General features: G+C 48.6%; 1 protein-coding gene across 2 annotated transcripts in view; it reads right to left on the reverse strand.

Annotated features, from left to right (window-relative positions):
• sh2b2 (SH2B adaptor protein 2) overlaps window positions 1-15,052 on the reverse strand; it is a 159,919-nt gene that overhangs the window by 52,870 nt on the left and 91,997 nt on the right. For both annotated transcript variants that reach the window (XM_080210767.1, XM_080210768.1), the window contains exon 4: window positions 12,920-13,021. In XM_080210767.1, the coding sequence (XP_080066893.1) occupies window positions 12,920-13,021 (102 nt within the window). The remainder of the gene's footprint in view (window positions 1-12,919; window positions 13,022-15,052) is intronic.

The following is a 15,052-nucleotide window of genomic DNA, read 5'->3' on the forward strand; positions in this document are numbered from 1 at the left end:
GTCTGGGCACCTGGAAATGTGGGAGGGAGGGAGGTTGGGGGGGAGGAGAGAGGGAGGGAGGTTGGGGGGGAGGAGAGAGGGAGGGAGGTGGGGGGGAGGAGAGAGGGAGGGAGGTTGGGGGGGAGGAGAGAGGGAGGGAGGTTGGGGGGGAGGAGAGAGGGAGGGAGGTTGGGGGGAGGAGGGAGGGAGGGAGGTGGGGGGGAGGAGGGAGGGAGGTGGGGGGGAGGAGGGAGGGAGGGAGGTTGGGGGGGGAGGAGAGAGGGAGGGAGGTGGAGGGGAGGAGAGAGGGAGGGTGGTTGGGGGGGAGGAGAGAGGGAGGGAGGTGGGGGGGGAGGGAGGGAGGGAGGTGGGGGGGAGGAGAGAGGGAGGGAGGTTGGGGGGGAGGAGAGAGGGAGGGAGGTTGGGGGGGAGGAGAGAGGGAGGGAGGTGGGGGGGGGAGGGAGGGAGGGAGGTGGGGGGGAGGAGAGAGGGAGGGAGGTTGGGGGGAGGAGAGAGGGAGGGAGGTTGGGGGGGAGGAGAGAGGGAGGGAGGTTAGGGGGGAGGAGAGAGGGAGGGAGGTTGGGGGGGAGGAGAGAGGGAGGGAGGTTGGGGGGGAGAGAGGGAGGGAGGTTGGGGGGGAGGAGAGAGGGAGGGAGGTTGGGGGGGAGGAGAGAGGGAGGGAGGTGGGGGGGGAGGAGAGAGGGAGGGAGGTGGGGGGGGAGGAGAGAGGGAGGGAGGTGGGGAGGAGAGAGAGAGGGAGGTGGAGGTGAGGAGAGAGGGAGGGAGGTGGAGGGGAGGAGAGAGGGAGGGAGGTGGGGGGAGGAGAGAGGGAGGGAGGTTGGAGGGGAGGAGAGAGGGAGGGAGGTGGGGGGGAGGAGAGAGGGAGGGAGGTGGAGGGGAGGAGAGAGGGAGGGAGGTGGGGGGGAGGAGAGAGGGAGGGAGGTGGAGGGGAGGAGAGAGGGAGGGAGGTGGAGGGGAGGAGAGGGGGAGGGAGGTGGGGGGGGAGGGGAAGGGAGGGGGGGACAGAAAAGAAGGGGGGGGGGGGGGTTTACACCTGATGTGGAAGGGGACTAACATCCTGGTGGGGAGATTTGCTAGAGCCACTCGGGAGGGTTTAAAAGTAGGTTGCCGGGGCAAGGAGTGGGCGTGGGGTGGTGGAAGTGGGGGAGGTGGTACCCAAAGCAGGAGGGAGACCGGAGAGAAGTTTGAGGACAGCACTGAAGTTAAAGAGAGCACATTAAGTAGGAAAGGCAGGGTCAGGAATCCTAGTACCAGACAGAGAGCAAGGGAAGTCCAGATTAAACTGCATTCATTTCAATGCAGAGGCTTGATGGACAAGGCAGATGAACTCAGGGCATGGATGGGACTGGGATATTAGAGCAATGACTGAAACATGGCTAAGGGAGAGACAGGACTCAATGTTCCAGGGTACAGGTACTATAGGAAAGACAGAACAGGAGGTGAGAGAGGAGGGGGAGTTACACTGTTGATTAGGGAAAACATCACAGGCTGTACTGAGGGGGGAGATATCCGAGGGTTCGCCCACTGAGTCTATAGGGGTAGAACTGAGAAATAAGAAGGAAATCACTTTGATAGGGTTGTACTATAGGCCCCCAAATTGGGATTTGTGGACACGCACACCAAGATCCCTCTGTTCTTCTATACTTCTCAGCATCCCACTATTTGGGTGGCAGAGTGGTTAGCACTGCTGCCTCACAGCGCCCGGGATCTGGGTTCGATTCCCAGACTGTCTTGTGTGGAGTTTACACATTCTCCCCATGTCTGCATGAGCTTCCTCCGGGTGCTCCAGTTTTCTCCCAAGATGTGGATTAGCCGTGCTAATTTGCTCGAGTGTCCCACGATGTGTCGGCGAGATGGATTAGCCTTGGGAAATGTGCGGGGTGATGAGAATGGGATGAGGGAGAGGGTAAGATGTGCGTCAGAGTCAGTTCAGATTCAATTGGCGGAATTTATGATTAAATCTACGATTTAATGCACATTTCCTTGCACCGTTATATTTCCCCGAATGCATCATCTCACACTTCTTTGAACTGAACTCCACTGCGCTGATCATTTGACCAGGAGGCAGTGGCACAGTGGTATTGTTGAACCCAAGGACCTGGGTTCGAATCCCACAGCAGCAGATTTTTGAATTTAATAAAAATCTGGAATTAAAAGCCTAATGATGACTTTGAGATGATGGTCGTAAAATCCCATTCGATTCACTCATGTTCTTAGAGAAGGGAATCTGTCGTCCTTCAACTCCAGATCAGAGCAGTATAAGTTGACTCTTAAACGCTCGAGGGATGGACCCTCGCGTCCCGTGAGCCAATGTTTCTATAGGTTTTGGGGAAAAAAGCGGGATTAGGCTATTGAGTTGGATGATCAGTCATGGCTTAATGAATAGCAGAGCAGACTCGAAGGGCGAAATGGCCTTTTCCTGCTCAAGAAGGCGTATGGTGTACTGGTCTTCATTAATCGAGGGATTGGGTTTAGGAGTCGGGAGGTAATGCTGCAACTTTATAAGACCCTTGTCAGACCCCACTTGGAGTACTGTGCACAGTTCTGGTCGCCTCACTATAGGAAGGATGTGGAAGCTATTGAGAGGGTACAGAGGAGCTTTACAAGGATGTTGCCTGGATTGGGAGGCATGCCTTATGAAGATAGGTTGAGAGTGCTGGGACTCTTCTCCCTGGAGAGACGAAGGTTGAGAGGTGACCTGATAGAATATAGAACATATAACATTACAGCGCAGAACAGGCCCTTCGGCCCACGATGTTATAGAACATAGAACATAGAACATAGAACACTACAGCACAAACAGGCCCTTCGGCCCACAAGTTGCGCCGATCACATCATCACCTACCAACCTACAGACCTATCTATAACCCTCAATCTCATTAAACCCCATATACTCATCCAGAAGTCTTTTAAAAGACCCCAGCGAGTTCGCCTCCACCACCACTGACGGCAGCCGATTCCATTCACTCACCACCCTCTGAGTGAAAAACTTACCCCTAACATCACTTCTGAACCTCCCTCCCCGCACCTTAAATCTGTGTCCTCTCGTAGCGACCATTTCAAACCGGGGAAATAGCCTCTGAGAATCCACCCTATCTATTCCTCTCAACATTTTGTAAACTTCTATCAGGTCGCCTCTCAACCTTCGTCTCTCCAGGGAAAAGAGTCCCAGCTCCCTCAACCTAACTGCATAAGGCATGCCTCCCAGTCCAGGCAACATCCTTGTAAATCTCCTCTGTACCCTTTCAATAGCTTCTACATCCTTCCTATAGTGAGGCGACCAGAACTGCGCACAATACTCCAAATGAGGCCTGACAAGGGTTGCGCCGACCAGTTACAAAAACAATGACCCTCTAACCTAAACCAATCCCTTTCCGTCCATAAACCTATCCATAGATCTCTTAAACGCCCCCAAACTAGGCGCATTTACAATTTATAGAGGTTTATAAAATGTTGAGAGGAATAGATAGGGTGGATTCTCGGAGGCTATTTCCCAGGGCTGAAATGGTCGCTACGAGAGGACACAGGTTTAAGGTGCTGGGGGGCAGGTACAGAGGAGATGTTAGGGGTAAGTTTTTCACTCAGAGGGTGGTGAGTGAGTGGAATCGGTGGTGGTGATGGAGGCGAACTCGCTGGGGTCTTTTAAGAGACTTCTGGATGAGTATATGGGATCCAATGGGATTGGGGGTTATAGATAGGTCTATGGCTTGATAGGTATAGATGTGATCGGTGCAACTTGTGGGCCGAAGGGCCTGTTTGTGCTGTAGTGTTCTATGTTCTATGCTCCTACTTTCCATGTTTCCATGAATTAAAAAAACACTTCCTGCTTTTTTTTCCTCATTATCAAGCACATGGCCAACTTTTGTGTTGTCCGCAAATTTCTTAAGTTTTCTTCCCTACGCTCAGGTCCAAATCATTGTTCTTTTTCTCTATGAACAGGAAGGGAGCGAGTACCTAACGCAACGGAACTCCGCTGGAAACAGCCTCCCAGTCACCAAAACACCTACTGATCATTACACTTGCTTCCTGCCACTGAGCCAATTCTGGATATACCGCAATTTTGGAAACTCCCACACTCCAACAAAATCGACACCTCGGCTAAAAAATGTTGCTGTTCAAAGATTAGCAGAAAGTTGAAGTTTTACATTTAAAAATAAGGACACAATGAGGACACTTTGTATGATTTAGAATGAGGACTGAATGACTAGAACACAGAACATAGAACACTACAGCACAAACAGGCCCTTCGGCCCACAAGTTGCGCCGATCACATCATCACCTACCAACCTACAGACCTATCTATAACCCTCAATCTCATTAAATCCCATATACTCATCCAGAAGTCTTTTAAAAGACCCCAGCGAGTTCGCCTCCACCACCACCGACGGCAGCCGATTCCATTCACTCACCACCCTCTGAGTGAAAAACTTACCCCTAACATCACTTCTGAACCTCCCTCCCCGCACCTTAAATCTGTGTCCTCTCGTAGCAACCATTTCAACCCGGGGAAATAGCCTCTGAGAGTCCACCCTATCTATTCCTCTCAACATTTTGTAAACTTCTATCAGGTCGCCTCTCAACCTTCGTCTCTCCAGGGAAAAGAGTCCCAGCTCCCTCAACCTAACTTCATAAGGCATGCCTCCCAATCCAGGCAACATCCTTGTAAATCTCCTCTGTACCCTCTCAATAGCTAGGTGCTAATCCCATTAGCCCACTTGATCTGAAGACTATACTTGCTCTTGATTTCTCTTGACTAACTCCACACAGGTTGATTAGTACTAGATAGATGTTTGACCTCTTGTTACAGCTCAGTAAGTTCCTCACGGCCTTCTAGCACACATTAACAGCCCTCACTGGGATCTCTTAAGAGGATTCCTTGATTTTACAAATTCTTTTCAGTTTGCAGGTAGACATTTTATATGTACACTCAATTCCTATTGGATAATCAACCTCTTGGTGCCTCATTACAAGATGTGGAAGGTATTGAGAGGGTGCAGAGGAGATTTACAAGGATGTTGCCTGGATTGGGAGGCATGCCTTATGAGGATAGGTTGAGGGAGCTGGGACTCTTCTCCCTGGAGAGACGAAGGTTGAGAGGTGACCTGATAGAGGTTTATAAGATATTGAGAGGAATAGATAGGGTGGATTCTCGGAGGCTATTTCCCAGGGCTGAAATGGTCGCTACGAGAGGACACAGGTTTAAGGTGCTGGGGGGCAGGTACAGAGGAGATGTCAGGGGTAAGTTTTTCACTCAGAGGGTGGTGAGTGAGTGGAATCGGTGGTGGTAGAGGCGAACTCGCTGGGGTCTTTTAAAAGATTTCTGGATGAGTATATGGGATCTAATGGCATTGGATAGTTCTATGGCTTGGTAGGTATCGATGTGATCGGCACAACTTGTGGGGTAAGTTTTTCACTCAGAGGGTGGTGAGTGAGTGGAATCGGTGCTGGTGGTGGAGGCGAACTCGCTGGGGTCTTTTAAGAGACTTCTGGATGAGTATATGGGATCTAATGGGATTGAGGGTATGAGATAGGCCTGGTAGGTAGGGATAGGATCGGCGCAACTTGTGGGCCGAAGGGCCTGTTTGTGCTGTAGTGTTCTATAATTTACAAATGGAGACATGACTTGGTGTTGAGAGGAACTTCTACAAGTTCATCCCATGTTCCTGGATGATTCTACACTCCCAGTTCAGGACCATGTCAACACAATGATGGCCTCTTCCACTCGGTCAACATTGGGTCAGTTTTCTCTTTGCAATGCTCTGATTCTATCCACACCAGAACAATTCCTAACCCAGGAGTATTGGAACCAATTGCATAACCTTCCAGTGCACCCACTCGTGTATCTGGTTAATATCGGAGAATAAATCTGGGATTGTTTGGACTTATATGACTCAATTATTCACTGATTTGTCAGTGGAACCTTTTGTTAAGTGTGTGTGTGTGAGGGGCGCGAGAGGCTGAAATGAACAAAGAACATTATAGCACGAGAACAAGCTTTTTGGCCCTCCAATCCTGCACTGACCATTCCCTCTATTCCCGTCCTATTCATGTACTTGTCAACATAAGAACATAATAAGAACATAAGAAATAGGAGCAGGAGTAGGTCATCTGGCCCTTCGAGCCTGCCCCGCCATTCAATAAGATCATGGCTGATCTGTCGTGGCTCAGTTCCACATTCCCGCCCTCTCCCCATAACCCTTAATCCCCTCTCTTATCAAAAACCCATCAACCCGCATCTTAAAAATATTTAGCGAGGTAGCCTCCACCACTTCAACGGGCAGAGAATTCCAGAGATTCACCACCCTTTGAGTGAAGAAGTTCCTCCTCAACTCCGTTCTAAACCGCCCCCCCTTTATCTTGAGGCTGTGCCCCCTAGTCCTACTGTCTTTTTTGAGCGGGAAGAGTCTCTCCACCTCTATCCTATCCATCCCATTCATCATCTTATACGTCTCAATGAGATCTCCCCTCATTCTTCTAAACTCTAACGAGTACAAGCCTAGTTTATTCAGCCTCTCCTCATAGCTCGACCCCCTCAACTCCGGTATCAGCCTAGTAAACCTCCTCTGCACTCCCTCCAAGGCCAAAATATCTTTGCGCAGGTGCGGCGACCAAAACTGCACACAGTACTCCAGCTGCGGCCTCACCAATGCCCTATACAGCTGCAGCAAGACCTCCCTACTTTTATATTCAATCCCCCTCGCTATGAAGGCCAGCATCCCATTCGCCTTCCTGACCACCTGCTGCACCTGCAAGCTGGGTTTTTGCGACTCATGCACAAGGACCCCGAGGTCCCTCTGCACCGTCGCCTGCTGCAGTTTTTTGCCCCGTAAGTAATAGTCCTTCCTACCATTATTCCTACCAAAGTGGACCACCTCACACTTGCCAACATTAAATTCCATTTGCCATTTCCTGGCCCATTCGCCCAGCCTATCTAGATCCTTCTGCAGACTCTCCACACCCTCCGCACAATTTGCCGTTCCCCCAATCTTGGTGTCATCAGCAAGACGCCTCTTAAGTCACTACCGTATCCGCTTCCACTACGTCCCCCCGGCAATGCGTTCCAGGCACCCACCACCCTCTGTGTAAAAAAATCTGCCTCTTACATCTCCTTTAAACCTTGCCCCTCACACCTTAAACCTGTGCCCCTGAGTAATTGAATCTTCCACCCTGGGAAAAAGCTTCTGACTATCCACTCTGTCCATGCCCCTCAATCTTGTAGACTTCTATCAGGTCTCCCCTCAACCTCCGTCGCTCCAGTGAGAACAAACCAAGTTTCTCTAACCTCTCCTCATAGCTAATGCCCTCCATACCAGGGCAACATCCTGGTAAATCTTTTCTGTAACCCTCTCCAAAGCCTCCACATCCTTCTGGTAGTGTGGCGACCAGAATAGAATGCTATATTCCAAATGTGGCCTAACTAAGGTTCTATAAAGCTGCAACATGACTTGACAATTTTTAAACTCAATACCCCGGCAGATGAGGGCAAGCATGCCGTATGCCTTCTTGACTATCTTCTCCACCTGCATTGCCACTTTCAGTGCCCTGTGTACCTGTGCACCCAGATCCCTCTGCCTATCGATACTCTTAAGGGTTCTGCTATTTACTGTATATTTCCTATCTGTATTAGATCTTCCAAAATGCATTACCTCACATTTGTCCGGATTAAACTCCATCTGCCATCTCTCTGCCCAAGTCTCCAACCGATCTATACCTTGCTGTATCCTCTGATGGCCCTCATCGCTATCCACAAATCCACCAACCCTTTGTATCGTCCACACTTACTAATCAAACATTTTCCCTCCAAATCCACCAACCTTTGTTGTGTGTGCTGGTATCTGCGTGGAGCGGTGGGGTTGCGAGTGGGGGGGTGGGTGTGGGGAAGGGGGGGGGGTGGTGAGTAGGGAGGGTGGTGCATGTGCGGGGGTGGGGGGGGCGGGTTTTGGGCATGGAAAGGGTGTGGGTCTTGGCCGGTGCGGGGGGGGGAATGTTGTTTTGGGCAGGGTGGATTTGTACGTGAGGGGGGCTTGTGCTCTTTTTGGTGTATATGGGTGTGTGTGTGTGAGTGTGTTTGTGTTGATGTGTGTATCTGTTGGTGTGTTTTAGTTTGTGTGTCTGTGTGTGTGTGTTTTTATGTGTGTGTGTATTTTTGTGTGTGTGTGTTTTTGTGTGTGTGTGTGTGTGTGTGTGTGTATGTATGTGTGTGTGTATGTGTTTTTGTGTGTGTGTATGTGTTTTTGTGTGTGTGTATGTGTGTGTGTATGTATGTGTGTGTGTATGTGTGTGTGTGTTTTTGTGTGTGTGTGTTTTTGTGTGTGTGTGTGTCTGTGTGTGTGTGTGTCTGTGTGTGTGTTTTTGTGTGTGTGTCTGTGTGTGTGTGTTTTTGTGTGTGTGTGTTTGTGTGTGTGTGTTTTTGTGTGTGTGTGTTTTTGTGTGTGTGTGTGTTTTTGTGTGTGTGTGTTTTTGTGTGTGTGTGTGTTTTAGTGTGTGTGTGTTTTTGTGTGTGTGTGTGTCTGTGTGTGTGTTTTTGTGTGTGTGTCTTTGTGTGTGTGTTTTTGTGTGTGTGTGTTTTTGTGTGTGTGTGTTTTTGTGTGTGTGTGTGTTTTAGTGTGTGTGTGTGTGTGTGTGTGTTTTAGTGTGTGTGTGTGTGTGTGTGTGTTTTAGTGTGTGTGTGTGTGTTTTAGTGTGTGTCTGTGTGTGTGTTTTAGTGTGTGTGTGTGTTTTAGTGTGTGTGTCTGTGTGTGTGTTTTAGTGTGTGTGTGTGTGTTTTAGTGCGTGTGTGTGTGTGTTTTAGTGTGTTTTAGTGTGTGTGTTTTTGTGTGTGTGTCTGTGTGTGTGTTTTAGTGTGTGTGTGTGTGTGTGTTTTAGTGCGTGTGTGTGTGTTTTAGTGTGTGTGTGTGTTTGTGTGTGTGTGTTTGTGTGTGTGTGTTTTTGTGTGTGTGTTTTTGTGTGTGTGTTTTTGTGTGTGTGTTTTTGTGTGTGTGTCTGTGTGTGTGTTTTAGTGTGTGTGTGAGTGTATGTGTGTGTTTGTGTGTGTGTGTTTTTGTGTGTGTGTGTCTGTGTCTGTGTCTGTGTGTGTGTCTGTGTGTATGTTTTAGTGTGTGTGTGTGTGTATGTGTGTGTTTGTGTGTGTGTGTTTTTGTGTGTGTGTGTGTGTCTGTGTGTGTGTCTGTGTGTATGTTTTAGTGTGTGTGTGTGTGTATGTGTGTGTTTGTGTGAGTGTGAGTGTGTGTTTTAGTGTGTGTGTGTGTGTGTCTGTGTGCGTGTGTGTGTGTGTGTCTGTGTGCGTGTGTGTGTGTGTGTGTGTCTGTGTCTGTGTGTCTGTGTCTGTGTGTGTGTGTGTGTGTGTCTGTGTGTGTGTGTGTGTGTGTGTTTTAGTGTGTGTGTGTGTGTGTGTGTGTCTGTGTGAGTGTGTGTTTTAGTGTGTGTGTGTGTGTTTTAGTGTGTGAGTGTGTGTTTTAGTGTGTGTGTGTGTGTTTTAGTGTGTGAGTGTGTGTTTTAGTGTGTGTGTGTGTTTTAGTGTGTGTGTGTGTTTTAGTGTGTGTGTCTGTGTACACAGTCAGAGACCAGGAGCACAGTAACTGATTTCAGGCGGGGGGTGTCCTGTCTGTGGCTGTTTATAATGACGACTCTGCTCGATTTCCTGGCGAGAATTAATTAGTGCTCCCTGATGGGAAGAGGTTATTTTTTGCAATCTCAACCTTTTATCCACAATCAGAGACCAACCAAATTATTTTTAAAACTGCAACGGGCCTTAATTAAAGTGTCAGGTTGAACATTTTAACAAAGTGTTTCCTTCCAGCTGTTTTTAAACACTCCAATTTGTTTAATTTACATTTTTTTTTAAACATATTTCTTCGGTTTTCTGTCACGAGTGTAACACACAATATTTACTTGAAATGTTCAGTAAAAAATTAAAGATTTCTTGTTGTTCTGGGACTCCGAACCCCCGACCTCATTACAACGTTGGCCCAAATACGGACAAAGAGAGAGTTGAATTCTGGAGGTGAGCTGAGAATGACTCCCCTCGAGGCAACATCTGGGAGGGTGCGGTATCAGAGCAGCCCGAGCAAGTCTGAGCGAGGAAGGGGCGAGGGAGGAGGATGGAGGCAGTGGCGGTGAGAGGTCTCCGCTGCTTGAAGTCATACCCGACACACAGGTGATTGGATGACAATTCTGGGACATCGCTACAAAAGTTCCTCGGGGGGTCGGGGGGGGTGGTCATAGTATCCGTATAGTACAGAAAGAGGCCATTCGGTCCATCAAGCCTGCACCAACAACTGTCGGGCGGCATGGTAGCACAGTGGGTTAGCACTGCGGCTTCACAGCTCCAGGGTCCTGGGTTCGATTCCCGGCTCAGGGTCACTGTCTGTGTGGGAGTTTGCACATTCCCCTCGTGTCTCATAGAATCCCTACAGTGCAGAAAGAGGCCCTTCGGCCCATCGAGTCTGCACCGAACACAATCCCACCCAGGCCTACCCCCATATCCCTACATATTATACCCACTAATCCCTCTAACCTACGCATCCCTGGACACTAAGGGGCAATTTCTTAGCACGGCCAATCAACCTAACCCACACATCTTTGGACTGTGGGAGGAAACCCACGCAGACACGAGGAGAATGTGCAAACTCCACACAGACAGTGAGCCGAGCCAGGAATCAAAGCTGCTAAACACTGTGTCAGCCTAGGGGCATCTTAGTCCCAACCACCTTCAGCTGTTTCATCAATGACCTACATAAGAACATAAGAAATAGGAGCAGGAGTCGGCCATCTAGCCCTTCGAGCCTGCCCCGCCATTCAATAAGATCATGGCTGATCTGAAGTGGATCAGTTCCACTTTCCCGCTTTCTCCCCTTAATTCCCTGTCTATCAGAAACCTATCTACCCGTGACTTAAATATATTCAGCGAGGCAGCCTCCACCACTTCAACGGGCAGAGAATTCCAGAGATTCACCACCCTTTGAGTGAAGAAGTTCCTCCTCAACTCCGATCTAAACTGTCCCCCCCCTTATCTTGAGGCTGTGCCCTCTAGTCCTGCTGTCCTTTCTAAGCGGGAAGAAGCTCTCTACCTCTACCCTGTCCATCCCCTTCATTATCTTATACGTCTCTATAAGATTCCCGCTCATCCTTCTAAACTCCAACGAGTACAGACCCAGTCTGTTTAGTCTCTCTTCATAGTCCAACCCCCTCAACTCCGGTATCAGCCTAGTGAACCTCCTCTGCACTCCCTCCAAGGCCAAAATATCCTTCCGCATGTGCGGCGCCCAAAACTGCACACAGTACTCCAGCTGCGGCCTCACCAGTACCCTGTACAGCTGCAGCAAGACCTCCCTACTTTTATATTCCATCCCCCTCGCTATAAAGGCCAATGCACAAGAAGTACAAAGTGATGCTGATCGCGAGCCAGACTCCATAGGAAAACCTCTGGGCTCGGACACACTGTGACACCATCACATCCGGACACATACTTCAAAACGAGACACAGCGCCCTTTAAATTACACCCAGAAATCAAAAATAAAAGCTCTTTCAAACATTTTAAAACGGAGCATCTATAACAGGGGTTTACAACATTGGAAAATCACAGCGGTTTCCCACAAAGTGCTTCAGGCATATCTTCATTCAGAAACTGTTCTCCTGTCTGCTGTACCTGCACACGGGTACTGTCCCATATCTCTGTGTGCCCACGCCTTAGATATTCCATAGAACCATAGAAAATTACAGCTCAGAAACAAATCTTTTGGCCCTCCTTGTTTGTGCCAAACCATTTTTTGCCTAGTCCCACTGACCTGCACTTGGACCATATCCCTCCACACCCCTCTCATCCATGAACATAAACATAAGAACATAAGAAATAGGAGCAGGAGTAGGCCATCTAGCCCTTCGAGCCTGCCCCGCCATTCAATAAGATCATGGCTGATCTGTCGCTGCTCAGTTCCACTTTCCCGCCCTCTCCCCATAACCCTTAATCCCCTCTCTTATCAAAAACCCATCAACCCGCGTCTTAAAAATATTTAGCGAGGTAGCCTCCACCACTTCAACGGGCAGAGAATTCCAGAGATTCACCACCCTTTGAGTGAAGAAGTTCCTCCTCAACTCCGTTCTAAACCGCCCCCCCTTTATCTTGAGGCTGTGCCCCCTAGTCCTACTGTCCTTTCTGAGCGGGAAGAGTCTCTCCACCTCTATCCTATCCATCCCATTCATCATCTTATATGTCTCAATGAGATCTCCCCTCATTCTTCTAAACTCTAACGAGTACAAGCCTAGTTTATTCAGCCTCTCCTCATAGCTCAACCCCCTCAACTCCGGTATCAGCCTAGTAAACCTCCTCTGCACTCCCTCCAAGGCCAAAATATCCTTGCGTAAGTGCGGCGACCAAAACTGCACACAGTACTCCAGCTGCAGCCTCACCAATGCACTATACAGTTGCAGTTTCTCTTAAATGTTAAAAGTGACCCCGCATTCATCCGGCAGCTTATTCTACACTCCCACCATTCTCTGCGTGAAGAAGCCCCCCCTAAATATTCCCTTTAAACTTTTCTCCTTTCACCCGTAACCCATGTTTTTTTCTCCCTCTAGCCTCAGTAGAAAAAGCCCTGCTTGCGCTCACTCTATCTATACCCATCAAAATCTTACACACCTCTATCAAATCTCCCCTCATTCTCCAGGGAATAAAGTCCGAACTATTCAATCTCTCTCTGTAACCAGTTGTGATTAGACTCCCTGGCTGATTAGCTATAAAATTATAACTCAAGCGTAGGAAATACTTTAATAAACACACTTCAAACGCAATGCTAAATGAAAGAAAAGTCTCTGAAGAACACCAAGAGGAATCAATACTTCTCCATTGATCGATAATAAAGGACGTGCATTGTTACTTGTGGTAACCCCTAGCTGATCGCAAGATCATCCCACACACACCTTCAGCACAAATGTGTTATCTTTATCCGGCATTTCCAGCGGTATAGTGGTCCTGACCTTGACAATCGCAGAGAGCGGGATGCTGACTCTGGGCTTTGTCGACTGTTGAAGAAAAGAATCAGGTTATTGTGTGTCATCCAACAAAGTTTACACGTTAGCCAAAGCATCACGGTGTTGCGGTAAAGATCAACACAGACTGCCTTCACTGGGGGGACAAATCCCTGTGCAGATCAACATGTCATGTTTCTCAGTTTACTTTCTATCACTTTCCTGCTGCCTGGCCAGTGTTGTGACTGACAGGTTCTTGGTCAAGAGTTAACAGGGGTGGGGGAAACCAGGAAAGTGGAGTTACGGTTACAATCAGGACAACGATCTTATTGAACAGTGGAGAAGGCTCGAGAAGCCAATTGGTTTTGTCCTGCTCCTATTTCCTTATTAGAGTCGTAGAGGTTTACAGCATGGAAACAGGCCCTTCGGCCCAATTTGTCCATGCTAGCCTTTTTTTTAAACCCCTAAGCTAATCCCAATTGCCCGCATTTGACCCATGTCCCTCTATACACATGTAAATATCTAAGTACTTTTTAAAAGACAAAAATTGCACCCGCCTCCACGACTACCTCTGGCAGCTCGTTCCAGACACTCACCCCCCTCTGTGTGAAAAAATTGCCCCCTCTGGACACTTTTGTATCTCTCCCCTCTCACCTTAAACCTCTGCCCTCTAGTTTTAGGCTCCCCTACCTTTGGGGAAAAGATATTAACTATCTAGCTGATCTGTGCCCCTCATTATTTTATAGACCTCTATAAGATCACCCCTCAGTCTCCCACGCACCAGAGAAAAAAGTCCCAGTCTATCCAGCCTCTCCTTATAACTCAATCCATCAAGCCCCAGTAGCATCCTAGTAAATCTTTTCCGCACTCTTTCTAGTTTAATAATATCCTTTCTATAATCGGGTGACCAGAACTGTACACAGTATTCCAAGTGTGGCCTTACCAATGTCTTGTACAACTTCAACAAGACGTCCCAACTCCTGCATTCAATGTTCTGACCGATGAAACCAAGAATGCCAAATGCCTTCTTCACCATTCTGTCCACCTGTGACTCTACTTTCAAGGAGCTATGAACCTGTACCCCTAGATCTCTGCTCTGTAACTTTCATTAACTACCATTAACTGATTAAGTCCTGCCCTGGTTCCATCGACCAAATGATGTGGGATATGCCGGCATTGGACTGGGGTAAAACAGAAAGAAATCTCCCAACACCAGGTTAAAATCCAACAGGTTTATTTGTAGCAAATGCCCCAAAGCTTTCGGAACACGCTGTTCCTTTGTCAGACGCACCCCCTCGCATTTGTCTAAATTAAACTCCATCTGCCACACATCAGCCCACTGGCCCATGGTCAGTTGTGTGGATTTTGCTGATTTTTTGCTGATGACACCAAAATTGGTGGAAAGGCAAATTGTGTGGAGGGTGAGGAGAGTCTACAGAAGGATCTAGATAGGCTGGGCGAATGGGCCAGGAACTGGCAAATGGAATTTAATGTTGGCAAGTGTGAGGTGGTCCACTTTGGTAGGAATAATGGTAGGAAGGACTATTACTTACGTGGAGAAAAACTGCTGCAGGCGACGGTGCAGAGGGACCTGGGGGTCCTTGTGCATGAGTCGCAAAAACCCAGCTTGCAGGTGCAGCAGGTGGTCAGGAAGGCGAATGGGATGCTGGCCTTCATAGCGAGGGGGATTGAATATAAAAGTAGGGAGGTCTTGCTGCAGCTGTATAGGGCATTGGTGAGGCCGCAGCTGGAGTACTGTGTGCAGTTTTGGGCGCCGTACTTACGCAAGGATATTTTAGCCTTGGAGGGAGTGCAGAGGAGGTTTACTAGGCTGATACCGGAGTTGAGGGGGTCGAGCTATGAGGAGAGGCTGAATAAACTAGGCTTGTACTCATTAGAGTTCAGAAGAATGAGGGGAGATCTCATTGAGACGTATAAGATGATGAATGGGATGGATAGGATAGAGGTGGAGAGACTCTTCCCGCTCAGAAAGGACAGTAGGACTAGGGGGCACAGCCTCAAGATAAAGGGGGGGGGCGGTTTAGAACGGAGTTGAGGAGGAACTTCTTCACTCAAAGGGTGGTG

The sequence above is a fragment of the Carcharhinus amblyrhynchos genome, chromosome 23 (assembly GCF_965287045.1).
Source record: "Carcharhinus amblyrhynchos chromosome 23, sCarAmb.v2.hapA, whole genome shotgun sequence".
Classification (NCBI taxonomy): Eukaryota; Metazoa; Chordata; class Chondrichthyes; order Carcharhiniformes; family Carcharhinidae; genus Carcharhinus; species Carcharhinus amblyrhynchos.